Source organism: Dipteris shenzhenensis, chromosome 2, assembly GCF_047967505.1.
Source record: "Dipteris shenzhenensis isolate YYH24624 ecotype China chromosome 2, Dip_SZ_1.0, whole genome shotgun sequence".
In the NCBI taxonomy this organism is placed as follows: domain Eukaryota; kingdom Viridiplantae; phylum Streptophyta; class Polypodiopsida; order Gleicheniales; family Dipteridaceae; genus Dipteris; species Dipteris shenzhenensis.
Window position 1 is genome coordinate 57,139,974 of NC_141597.1, and position 13,297 is coordinate 57,153,270.

Consider the following 13,297-nt stretch of genomic DNA (forward strand, 5'->3'; position numbering starts at 1 on the left):
GGGAGTAAGGTGGTGTTCGATGTAGTGGGAGGAGCAACTTGCGTGGGCTTGAGAATTTTGAAGAGGAGGGAGGATAGATGTGGAAGAAGAAGAATGAGGGGGGTGAGAGCCATTTTATAAGAGAGGAGGTGGGAGGTATAGATTTAGTCAAAACTTCTGGACCTTTGAATTTGCCCACATTTGGATAGAAGGATATTTGAATGTTTCAAATCCCCGTTTTGTGGATAGAAGTTAGGTGCACTTACGACCTCCAACATTCCATTTCCAATAATCTCTCATGGGTATATCGAATCACTCTTCTATAAAAAGGAGAAATGTTTAAAATTTTGAGCTCTACACATTGGTACCCATGTTATGGCCTAATATGTTCTTCAAGTGGTGGTTTTTTAAGAAACATAAAATTCTTAAGTTGATAACCAAAGGTTTTAACTAAGGATTACTATTTTTGGCTAGAGTTGGAAATATTGTAGCTCTCTTAGCCTTTGAGTGATATGACAATAATAGTTTTCATGAAGTTTGTTCATTTTGTGCAGACTTACGCATATCTTCTTTAACATAAGACACTAGTCTCCGCAGCAATGGTGCCAAAATGTTGCCACTTCTCTAGGTCATTGGCAGGGTGTGCAAGATTTTGAGGCTTTTTGTCACCTACAGATATAATGGTGTCGTCGTCATTGTAGTATATGTGTAGCTTGGGACCTCGGGTCATATTCTGATAAGAGACATAGGCTTAAGTGTATGAAAGCAGACATTGTGCAGGCTTGCCTGATGGGAACATTAAACAACATGGTTGGGGGAATGAAGACTATTGCCTCCATTAGGGATTCAAGGAGGTTCAAGGTTAGAAGGAGGATCCAGGGTTCAGAATAGAGTACATGGTGGAGAACTCATCTCCCTTATAGATCTTGGAGGGTAAGGGTTCAGAAACTAACCTAGGAGTGTAAGGGTTTAGGATAAGCGTAGGAGTGGGAGAGAAAGATGTTAGAGAAAAGGGATTGGGGGAGAGAGAGGAGAAGGGAGGAGGAGGGGGGGAGGAGGAGTTGCAAGGTTGGAGAAGGGAGGAGTGGGAGACAAGGGTAGGCCATGCTATTGGATGTGATAGTGCAATGGAGCATGGACACTTGGAGACAATTGCATAGAACACCAAAGTTGAATTGAACACAATGCGCCAAAGAGTGTAGGCTTTATTCCATCAGCTTTATTCCATCACGAGATATTTATACAAGTTTGGAGATCTTCTCTCTTTGCATGTCAGAATTGTAGGACTTTTTCTCTCTACATGTAAAAACTACATGTAGGACTTACATTTAGAAATTACATGTAAGAATCACAAGTAGGAATCGCATGTAGAACTTGCATCTAGAACTTGCATGTAGGAATCACATGTAGGATTCCTAAGAGAGATTCCTAAGAGATTATTCCTAGGCTCATGTGAGTACAGGCGGAGCTTTGCAGCTACTCTACACACACATTTTGTGCTAGTTGAGTGCTTGTTGACACAGAGTTAACATGAGACTTCTTAGAACTTTGTATATCCTATGATCTTCTATTCTAGAGCAAGGTACTCCAAGTAATAGGACCTCTAGAAAACAATAAAAAATTTAGATAGATATTTTTGGTGAAGAGGGTTGGTAGTAGGATTGGTAGCTATAACCATATTCACCAAAATCAAACAAAAAAATCTCTTGTTTTCTGAATGCCCTCTTGGCCTATATGTGATTGAATTGGGGACTAATATCTGTTTTTGTTGAGCTCCTTAAGCGTTGTCCTTAATTATACTTTTCAATATGTGAATCATAATCTATCTTAGGGTTTGTATTAATGCTACCAGGGCATTCCTCAATTCCTTAATGGGGTGCTACTAGGAGTCTCATCTGCCTTTATAAGGTCTGATTGTGATTTCTAAGTTCTTGACCGGTTTTGTGAATTTTGTAATGAGAAGGGACCAGATCTAGGCTCAATTATGGCAATGCCTCTCTAAAATAAAGTCATGGGTACCTCCATCATAATCAAAACAACAACTTTCTTTCCATTGATAAAACCATGATAATAATAATTACCTTCACCTTCAGAGTAGGCTCTTATCGTATTAGCCTCTTGATTGGCTACCATTTCCTTAATCATATGTCTCTTTGCAATCTGAGTCTTCTTTCTTTCTAGATAATTGGTTGCTACATGCCCCTCCTTATTGCAATTGTAGAACTTTATCACTTTCTTTTTTTCTCACCATTGATCTTTGATGGAAAATCTATTTTTTGAGAAACAAGACCAATTTTAGGTTTGAATAAAGAATTTCTACCAAACTTTTTGTTTTTATGAAATGGTATGGACTGGTCTAGATCCTTCTCTCTTTTGGAACACCATTCTTTTGCTCATAGTTCATAGCAATCGATACAGCTTAAATTGAGAGAATGTGGGTGGAACATATGGATCTCCACCCTAAGCTTTGACCCGACTATACTTTCTCTTTGATCTCTTTCACTCAATCTCTCTAAGGATTGTAATTGAAGTAAAGTCTACCAAAATCTATCCGCGTGTATGGAGACTCTCTCTTTCTCAAATTGCCTAAAGATATCCCACTATTGCCTAGCCCTTGCTTTGAATTGTGCTGGCAAAATTTATTCCTTTATGAGCTTTTGGAAAGACTTATGGGCATCTAACTGTCTTTGACTTTGCTTCATGACATTCTACCAAAGTGCAGCACTCTCTACCAAATGGTTAGCAGCTCATTTGATTTTATCTTTTTTAGAGAATCGCTCCACTAGAAAGTAATTATCTGGCTCACTAACCCACCATGATAGGGCAGTGTGTGCATCTTTCTCTCCATCAAATTTTTGGAATGTGAAAGCTTTTCTACTTATTTTGTTCCCTTTTCCATAATTTTGTGTATTAAGTGTGGCTCTAATCGTTTTACAAATACACTCATCTTTGAAGTTAGAATTGAATGAATGCCTCTTTATTTTCTTACTCTTAACTTCCCTCTTGTGTGCTCACATTCATGTGCCAATTGTGCTTGAAGTGCCTCTAATTGCTCTTCGATCTTGCAAATGAGAGATTTTTATGCATTTTGAGTGTATGGGAAAGAGACAAATAGTGAACGATACTTTGCCAATACTTTTTAGCATATTGTCCTCTATGGTATATCTTTTATAAGTATGGTATTCCTAGCTATCAAGTCATCTATCACCTCAAGTTTAATCACAGTAGCCTTAATCCAAAGGCTCCATACTTGACATGAGGCCCCTAATTCTTTATAGTGTTAAAACTCTCTTGTTGATTCTATCCCCATACAAAAGGTACTCTACTTGAGATTAGCTTAGTCAAAGGCTTTCCATTAACAAATAGACTAGCTTTCCTCAAAATATTGAACACTTTTCTTAAGGGTTCCTCATGCTTAGCAATACATTTGTTCTAGATAAGAATATTGACAATAAAATGTACTACAAACTTTCAAAAATATGGGCATAATGAGTCATTCATAAGCGTGAAAAATGTAGCCAATAAGCCCAAATGGCATTACCAAAAAACTCATAATGTTTAAACCTACTCCTGAAATTAGGCCAAATGGCACTACCAAAAAACTCATAAAACCCACTCTTGAAATTAGTTTATACACATCCTCGCCTCTAATCGAGATTTATAATTTATCTCGTTGAATGTTACGACTCCTTAGAATGTGTCTAACAAATCATCAATCCAAGACATTTGGTACCCATGCTTCATATTGATATTGTTCAATACTCTATAATATATACGGAAACAAAAGGTAAATTTGGCCTATGGCCATATAATGTGTGCCATGCAACACCTCGATTCCTATCGTCATTAGTTCCATCACCTGTACTCAAGTTGCAATCACATTAGTAATGTTAAATTGAGTAATTAATCAAATCAATCAATCCTAATACAATTGTGCTCAATGTATAATAAGCACGTAAAACATGAATAACACTAGTGACATCAGTATTCACATGGAATCACCCATAGTGCCAACCATCTAGCATGGCCAAAAAACATAATTTCAGTTAGGAATCCCCAAGTAAACCAAAGGCATCCACTAGAACCCCCACCACATCTGGTGTGGTTCCATGGTATACTTTGCAATAGTTAACACAACTATAATCGAAAATAATATCTGTGGCAATTAATGTAGGAAATATAATCTTTGTAACAATAAGGGACAAAGGATGGATGCGTTGGAAATTCCCGTATGGATAAGAGGGACTTGAGGACCCAGGAATAGACTAGTGGGCTTGGAAACTTTGACAAGCCAACCAAGGAGACATCATTAAATGGTAGACACTGTTCCTAAAAGAAGATGATTCCTTAGCCTCTTTTGAAGATGAGAACAATTAGCTTAATTTCTCTTCAATGATGGCCCCTAGCCTTAGAGGCCAGAGATAGATGCAAAGGGAATTTCACAATGTTGCTTCAAATGCAAAAGGTATTGCATGAAGTCTCCTCGCCAAGAATTGAAGCTAACAAATATCCATTATGTGATAGTAGACACACACCATTCAAGAACAAAATTATAGGAAAACTTGTGGGATGCACTTCACAAATCTCACCATACATTTAGGATGATTGAGGGCTTGAGAAAGATAAAGAATTGCACATGTGGTATGTGTATGTTCTATGAGGGCTTCATAACGATTCCTGACCCCAATAAGGGTTAAAATTACTCTAAAATGTGCAAATCTTGACCATAGATCAAGGTTACTATAACTATCAAAACAATGGAAAGTAGTAGTTTTGACCATCAAATTCTAGGCTATCACCTTACGTGCTAGCTTGATAAGATATACTAACTAGCTAGCTAAATTGTTGTACTAATCGATGAGTCATCTAGTCCAACGAGACTAACTATTCATTGGCATGTAATTGAACTACTAGTTGGGACGTAATTGAGTTTGTTTGGTTATCCCAAAACCAAATTGTGGGCTCCTAATAACTGGTGGGCTAATTAATAAGTTAGCTTCCAACCAAAATTCACTTATAAAAGAATGCACACCCCGTTGAGTTGGAAGACACTCCACCCATGTGAGTGCACCTAGATGCTACCAATGAGGGAACCCCTCTTTCATGATTGTACATGCCCCTTCCTTTGACATATCTATGAGTTGCCATAAACACACGTGTCCCCCATAACCTCTTCTTCATGGGCAACCCCTTCTTTCACCATGAGACTTCATGCTTGCAGGTTCTTTTGGAGCTTGGAAAGTACCAAAAAGTTGGGGAAAGATGCTCCTATGACATATCTATGAGTTGCCACAAGCACACATGTCCCCCATAACCACTTCTTCATGGGCAACCCCTTCTTTCACCATGAGACTTCATGTTTGCAGGTTTTGTTGGAGCTTGGAAAGTACCAAAAAATGGAGGAAAGATGCTCCTATGTCATACCTATGAGTTGCCACAAGCACACATGTCCCCCATTACCTCTTCTTCATGGGCAACCCCTTCTTTCACCATGAGACTTCATGTTTGCAGGTTATGTTGGAACTTGGCAAGTACTAAAAAGTTAGGGAAATATGCTCCCTCAAATTAGCCCCTCTTCCTAGTCTCTCTCTCCATCTTTTCCATGCCTTAGGAATAAGAAATGGATGACTTTTGGATGGCATCTTCCTCAAGATACAAGGTTTTGTGTGTTTTCTTGATTTTTACTCTATGTCGAGTATTGCAAGTTCAGTCGTCGTGTAGATCTCATTAAAAAAATGAATTCTCTTGCATTGTCTTTGTCTAGGAGATACTTTTTCTCTTAGAGGTAGGATGGATAAGAAACTATTCAAAAAAGGATAAAGGCTTTCCCTTATGTTTTCATGTCATTCGCATGTTGAAAATACTTTTGATTATAGATGATCATCTAATAGATATTATGATAGTCCTTTCCCTTGGTGTGCTTCTTCCTTGGATTATAGGAAGTATAAGACATGGATGATGGATGATGGAATGCACAACCATGCAAGATCATGCAAAACTCATTGGTATCACCTTGATGGTTGATCAAGGTCTCCAATTGGATGTATCTTAGGTAAGTGATAAAGTCCCTTAGGGTGGGGTCCCACGATTTGGGCTCATATTTTGCACCATGCGTAATTATATTGTTTGCATGTGCTTTGTGAGTTCCTTCTATGTTTTACAATTCAATTCCATGAAATCTTTCCTTATCGCCATATAAGCCATTTGTTGAATTGTTATCTTAAGGAGGTAATGCCAAGTGTTTCAATTATTATGTACATGGGAGCATTGCCATATGCATACGCACATGATGAAACACTACCCATGCATAACACTAACAAAGTGTGTGATTATGACTATGAATGCTTCACCAAGTAATAACCTTATGAATAAATGAATTATGCATATTCATGGATAATTCATATAAAGCCATATGGGTTAAGTATTAAGAACTAGGGTTGGATTAACATGCACGTCTTACTCTTGTTGGTAACAACATGAGGCCCAAGGTGTTGAGTTCTCTTAGTATGCCAAGCCCTATGAGTGATGTAGAAGACCCACATATGTGCTTAATGTTCTTTGGGTACCAAGAGACGAGCTAGGTACCTGAAAGTCACATGGAGATAGATTCCAAAGGTGAAGTAACTAGGTATTGAGTTCTCTTAGTATGCCAAACCCTATGAGTGATGTAGAAAACCCTCATATGTGCTTGATGTTCTTTGGGTACCAAGAGACGAAGGCACCAATAGACGTAGAGAGGATTGGTCACTCGTAGACTCCACAAACTCCGTCTTCCTCATATGTGAGCAATATATATTTCCCATGCAGGAGGTAAAGAAAGAGAAGAAGGCTAAAATTGCAAAGGCCAGAGAAAGAGGAGCAAAGGCCAGAGAAAGAGATGTGTCGGTCTGGTTCAAGCTCGGGCTATTGTAGATGAGCATAAATATGCAAAAGAAGAACAAAGGCTTGGGAGGTTTATTGAGCCCAAGTCGATTAATCCTCAACATTAGTGTTCCAACAATGTAGCAAAGTCGGGACCTTAGGCATCGCCTTACCCCTTCATAGTGGACCATGGGTGTGTGAGTGGATGGGTGGGTGTTAAAAAAAAAACAATGTAGCAAAGTCTTGCATGTTGTACATGAATTAGAAAGGAAATCCATTCTGAGGTGTTTTATTTTGAGAGCCGGCTTTTTGCGTAGGCACTTATACTGAAAACAGTGTTAGCACTACCTCCTTCGAGATCTTTTGTGAATTTCCAAGTATAATTTTCTTTAAATTTAATTAGATTTTGTGTTTCAAATTTCTCTTTTGCATCCAAAAGCACTTGCTGTATTAGGAGGGAGTGCTCGTGCGCACTCGTGAAGTCTCGAGACTCACTGTGAGCCAGTTACCCCATCCTTGGGAAAGTACCTCCATCCTATAAGACACTTTGAACTCTAATGCACTCTCGGGGGTACTTTCTAAAGGAAACGTCACGACCTTTATATTTGAATCGAATACTTTCTTTGGAGAATCTCAATGTCAATATTCTTTGTTACAAAATTGTTACCTTGGATGGATTCCGATTTCTGTCATCAGAAACAACGGGATCAAGATGTGCGACAACGTCAGATGCCGACTTACTGCACTGTTTTTGGCTCATGCATACGCAGCTTTTCAATTCTGGAGGTTCACAAATGAGAACCGTGAAATTTCAGGACCAAGGTGCTTGCTTTACGACTCGGATTGGAATTTGAAACAGATTTCAAGATGATTGATGCATAAACTTTTGGCGTCCAATCAAAGCTTCGTACCTTTGATTGCGGAACGCCTCTGTTCTTGTGAATCTAACATCATTTTCGGTGAAGATTAATCGTCTCTTCGATCCTTACTTTTTGCGCATCAGTGAAGACTAATCATCTATTCGATCCTTTTTGCATCCCACTTCCAGTGAAGAATCCTCTCTTCGACCTCCTTACATTTGCACCTCGCATCTGTTCTTTTGCATCTAACATCAATTCCAATGAAGATTAATCCTTTCTTCCACCGTTTCGCACCTCGCATCTCGTAAAATCGTTGCCACAATCTAGTCGCTCCACCTCTGCCTTCTTCTCGCCACTTGACATCTTCCCTTCCAACACCTGTTCACTTCTAGCCTTTCCCGATTCTTCTGTTTCCTACGTACTTATTCATTTATCTTACAATTCTACTATAGCCGTGACTCTTAAATCCAACCTACTCTTTAAATTTGCTCTTTACACATACCCAAGGGTGCCCACCCAAAAACATTCATGGCGGCTTGGAATGGACACCCCCATTACACATAGCCGCCCATTGTGATATCATTAAAAATGGGTGCCCACGGAAGGGCACCTTTTTTTCACACCCTCAAGTACAAACCTCTTTTGAAAAAATGAGGGCCAAATGGTTGTGGAGTTGAGGGACCCAAATCATGATGGTGATTGGCTAAATTCAGCCTTGCCCATCGGTGAACTACCAAGCTTGGCTGCCCAAGGAAGGCCTTCGTCAAGGCATGAGGTGGACTCCACCTTGGATTAAAAGGTCTAAAGTTGGATATTATAGAAGCTTAAATTGTGGCTTTTTATTGGTCCAGAAGACCGCCCAACTGAGTTTGGTGTGTATATAGCCTCACTTTTTGAATGGACCGCCAACTGAGTTTGGTGTGTAAATAGCCTCACTCTTTAAATCCATTCAGAGTGTTTCCAAATGCTTCAACGATAAGCCTTGTATCATTAAACGCTAGTTGGCATAACATATAGTCTTGTATCATTAAACGCTCGCGTCGCAAGCCAGCTGATTTTACATAAGCGGCGCTAGCGTTTGAGGATGCAAGGCTTATCGTTGACGCGTTTGGCGAAACTCTCATTTGGATTCCTCGCTTGGGCGTGATGTCGTAAGGCCGATCCTTTAAACGGGAACCCATTTTCTAAATTATTTATAGAGCAAGGCCGATCCTTTAAACGGGAACCTCGTTTTGTAAATTCTTTATAATGCAATAAAATAATAGATGAGGTTTGAGATGACGTTGGTAATGTCGCAAGGTCGATCTCTTAAAAGGGAATCCATTTTGCAAATTACTTTCATAGTAGTAAAATTATCAGTTTTTTGGGTGATGAAAAAATGAATTAAAAGACTGTCACAATTTCTACCTCCTAAATCAGTCCACGCTCACGAACTCCAGAAAGAGCATCAATAAGAACAAGGGATTTGAGACTTGATATATTTGGTCTTTGACAGGAGAAGGGGGGATACATCTCTGTATGAAAGTTGTGATTCTGAACGAGCATTGCTTTGTTTGTGATTCCTTGTGCTCTTTCTCTTTTACAGAAGTCAACTGCCACCTAGTATTTGGATCTAGACTCATGAAAGACTCTTCCAAGAACAAAATGTTTTTAAAGCTTATAAAAGAACAACAACGTGGTGAGCTTTTGAAGGGAAAATGAGCAGTGGCTTGTTGCCCTATGGTATTGCAGTAGTCTGATATCATGGAGGGGATGGCGAGCAATTGTAAGCACCTGGCAACTCAGCAACCTCAAGAGTTTCATTAACTCGTTTTTTTGTTTTGGTCTTTGTTGTTGCTTCATTATGCACAGGGCTCTATTGTATCGATCAGTCATAAGTTCTTTTAGCATGTGTGATAGTGCACCTCACATGCTTTTCATCAAGGCACTCTCTGACAGACTCTTTATGCGTTCTGGTCAAGCAGCAGCAAAAAGACCAGTAATGTGTGAATAATATTGAAATGAAGCGATTGTACTTGCTGGCAACATGTTTTTTACGTTGCTACTTTCATTGATTTTGACTTTCTGAATCAAATAGGTGCTCTGTGTTTTCTCTAATCGACTCAAATTGGATAGGTTTTCTTGGGAGTTCTCAACACCTTTTTATATATGATATATTTCCTGTATCATATGAATGTGGGTCATGCGCTAAAGGAAAGGTTGTTTGAATTTTCTTATGAGGCTTGTGGATTCTTTCAATCCATGCAGGCTTCCGATTAAACACATTAGAATGGCATCAGGAGACTTGTGAGATTGAGTGCTGTCTTACTGTTGCTCCACTGTTTTGACGAGTTTCATATTTGAAATATTTCCAGCATGGATGCATAACACCGGAGCGATCTGGAATCGCTTCATATTGCAGCGTCTGCTACAACAGGAGGATGGAAGGGTGTAACTTTTAGTTCAGATAGAAGCCTTGCAAGGGTAACATTCTGTACAGAGGATAAAGATCACATGGTTGTACGAAGATTATTGGTCTGTTATGGAAAGTGCATCAAACTCTTTTTCAGTTCAGAGTAACAACATGTAGAGTGCTGATGTGTGATTTGACAGAACCAGCCAAGAGCAGACCAGAAAAAGCACTGCCATGGAAACAAAGTTCTGTCTGCAACCCATAAATGATGTCCATAATTCAAACCCCAAAGACGAGCATACATCCAGGGATACAGATGCTGAAAGATTTCTGCAGTCAAGCGATAACAGCAGAGGTTCTCGAGAGCAAATGGATATTAGTAAGGTGTCTGAATGTCAGTGTTGTGCACAAGAACACTCCCTGAATTTGGGATTTGGACTTGAAGATTGTCCCGATTTGATGGAGCCTACAGGAAGGCATGAAAGGTTCGAGAACAAAAGCAACGGCAACTGGCCTATAAACAGGACTAGCCAAGAAAGTATTGTAGGAAGTACTGACAGTGGCGATCACTGCACTTGCAACGGATTTGGTGGCATCTCTAAAGAGCTAAGCTGTTCGGATTCAATCTCCCCATTAGATTCTGTAACATGTGGTAAGAGTCATTCCTCTTCTAGTCTTTGTTAAGATGACAATTACATAATACATGCCTAAGCCCATCGGATTCAATCACCCCAGTGGATTCTGTAACATTTGATAAGAGTCGTTCCTCTTCTAGTCTTTGTGAAGACAACAATCACACAATAAATGCGTATAAATCCTCATGAACTTTTGTTATGTGCTATTTCGTGTTTCTGGTTATAACACTGAGTTAGTTTTTCGCATCAATGGAAAAGGAATGAAAAATCAGATCTGCTTCACAAGAATATTTAGATCTCCATCTCGCACTGTTCACTAGCTGTCATTCATACTTCGACTGAAGCATTCAAAGAAACCTCAATTATTTATGTGACAAACTACAACTATGTTTCGAGTTCCAATCGACTGTTCAAGCTCTGTAGGGAGAAATTTGTTTGGATGTGCAGTCTGCTAGGAGTTATACGGAGATTGAAGGAGTCATTGCAAGAACAGAAACGACATTGCTCTAGAGTTCATGAGGCAATTTCAGATCCAAAGTTGTCATGTGCATGGTGTACCTAGGGTTGGGTAGCAGGTGAACGTGGGTTACGGGATAGCATAGGGCTGGATGGCTATATTTAGCCGAGATTGCTATATATAGAGATTGATTCATATATAGTGCTCGCTTTATATGGAGGGAGCTATTCATAGCATTGTGCTATCTATAGTGGGTTTCCTTCTATATAGAGGGATGGCCAGTGCTATTGTGTAGTTCAGTTGAGCGCTCCTCAACTGATGGATGGGGCTTGGACCCAGGCTGGGACTATGGCCATCTACATGGCGGATCATAGGTGGTGTATCGAAGGTCCTTTGGATGGGCTCAGGTGGTATGGGACGCTTGGGTTAGATACGGGCCTATGGATGAGTCGAGCTGGAGCCCACGTGCTCGAGGGTTGAATTGAGGACGAGTTTTTAGGTCAGTGATAGGGTTAGATCTTGTGGGGTCGTGTCATTTGGTATCAGAGCCGCCCTTTCAGGACAGGTAGAGAGGTGAAGTAGTGCAAGAGATTTCTAGGTACGGTTCTCATATCTGCGTAGGGTTTTTCATACTCTCTTCTGTTCAAGATGAACATATGGGGTTGGCAGTTGCACTGGTAACTAGTGAAATCGTTGGATTTCTTTGACTAGTTGGGATTCCTCTATGGTTCGCCTTTAGAGAAGAAATTTGATGCTGGATTATTATATGAGAATTCGGAATCGTTGCTCAGCTAGTTGTTTGAGGAAGGTACCTAACGTAGCAGATTCGATGAGGTTGATGGTTGATGCGATTGCACGAGCGCTCGGTAAGCTCTTGCGATGGGGATGATAAAAGGGGAGGATTAGGCCGTATAGGAAAGCCGGATGCGATTATCTAGGGCTGGATTGGGCTTATGAATTGGGACGAAGGAGTAATTCGTTGCTGATTGTTGTGGGCTGCGATGCTTTTCTGACGATCTACCACAGCATAGCTTTGATTTCCTTGTTTGGACTAAACGCAAGGATTGGGTAAGAAGCAACGCTTTCCAACAATAATTGCACTGTGTAAATCTCGTCCAAATGCCCTGTTTTGATTGTCTCTATTTGATGCGCCAGGAGCGCCTTCCTTCTTCGAGGTATTAGTGCAGCAACATGGACATGCATGGGCTGCGTGGACTATTGCGTAGGAGATGGGCAATGTGAGCCTGGCATTTAGGGGACCGCGGTCTTTGAGATCATGGCTCAGTGCTTCACTATTTTTTTTTTGATTCGGCCAAGAATAGAAAAGCAACGCTCTTTTTGGTAGCATGCTTTTGGAAAAGTGTGAATGAGCTTTTCCTAAAAGTCCTTGTGTTTTTTGATTCAAAGCATCAGGCTTTTGGGAATCTCACCTTTATAAGACTCCCACCCTTGCTCTGTTTACCCCGATTTCCCCTTCGTTATCTTTGGCATCAAAGCAATCAAACTCCATCGCTGGACTATTTCTTTATTGAGATGGAGGACGAGGCTACATGGAAGATTATTCCTCGTAGACCTCATGACCTGCTACGAGAGATGGATTCCTTGATGGATGAACTCTGGGCAGCTCTTCACTACTATAAAACCCCTTAGTACCAGAAATATATTGAAGAAGGCTCGTGCTGTTCTAAATATAACCAGCTTGTTTTAGGGTCTTTGTACCGCTTTCGAGTTATTGAGAAGCGATGAAGAAGTTGAAATCCTCAGATTTGACCGACACCCAATTATTTTTGGCTTGATTGGATCTTTTGAACCACTCTTGGTTCAAAGAAGCTCCCCAATTTTGTATGAATTGTAAACTGTCTTGTTATTAAATTGACCAAGTTTTGGTTAATTTTGTTTTGATTTGTAACTAGTGACATCTATAATTTGATGGGTTTTTTTTTTCAAATTATACTTTTCTTGCATATATCTTGAAGTTTTTTAGATATATGGTACATTGATGGTGCCTGAGTATTTGTTACATATTAGACCGGATTTAACAATGGCAATTGGATTTCCCTTTCTCGAATCTTGGTGCATAGATTCCTGTTTGGTTTCTATTTGAAGTTTTGAT

General features: G+C 39.8%; 1 protein-coding gene across 1 annotated transcript in view; it reads left to right on the top strand.

Moving 5' to 3' along the window:
* Nucleotides 1-8,754: 8,754 nt before the first annotated feature.
* The window catches only part of LOC147905030 (uncharacterized), a 73,441-nt gene continuing 68,898 nt past the window's right edge, over nucleotides 8,755-13,297 (top strand). The window contains exons 1-3 of the mRNA XM_087393231.1: nucleotides 8,755-8,851; nucleotides 9,286-9,465; nucleotides 9,948-10,744. Coding sequence (XP_087249357.1) covers nucleotides 10,327-10,744 — 418 coding nt within the window. The 5' untranslated portion in view covers nucleotides 8,755-8,851; nucleotides 9,286-9,465; nucleotides 9,948-10,326. The remainder of the gene's footprint in view (nucleotides 8,852-9,285; nucleotides 9,466-9,947; nucleotides 10,745-13,297) is intronic.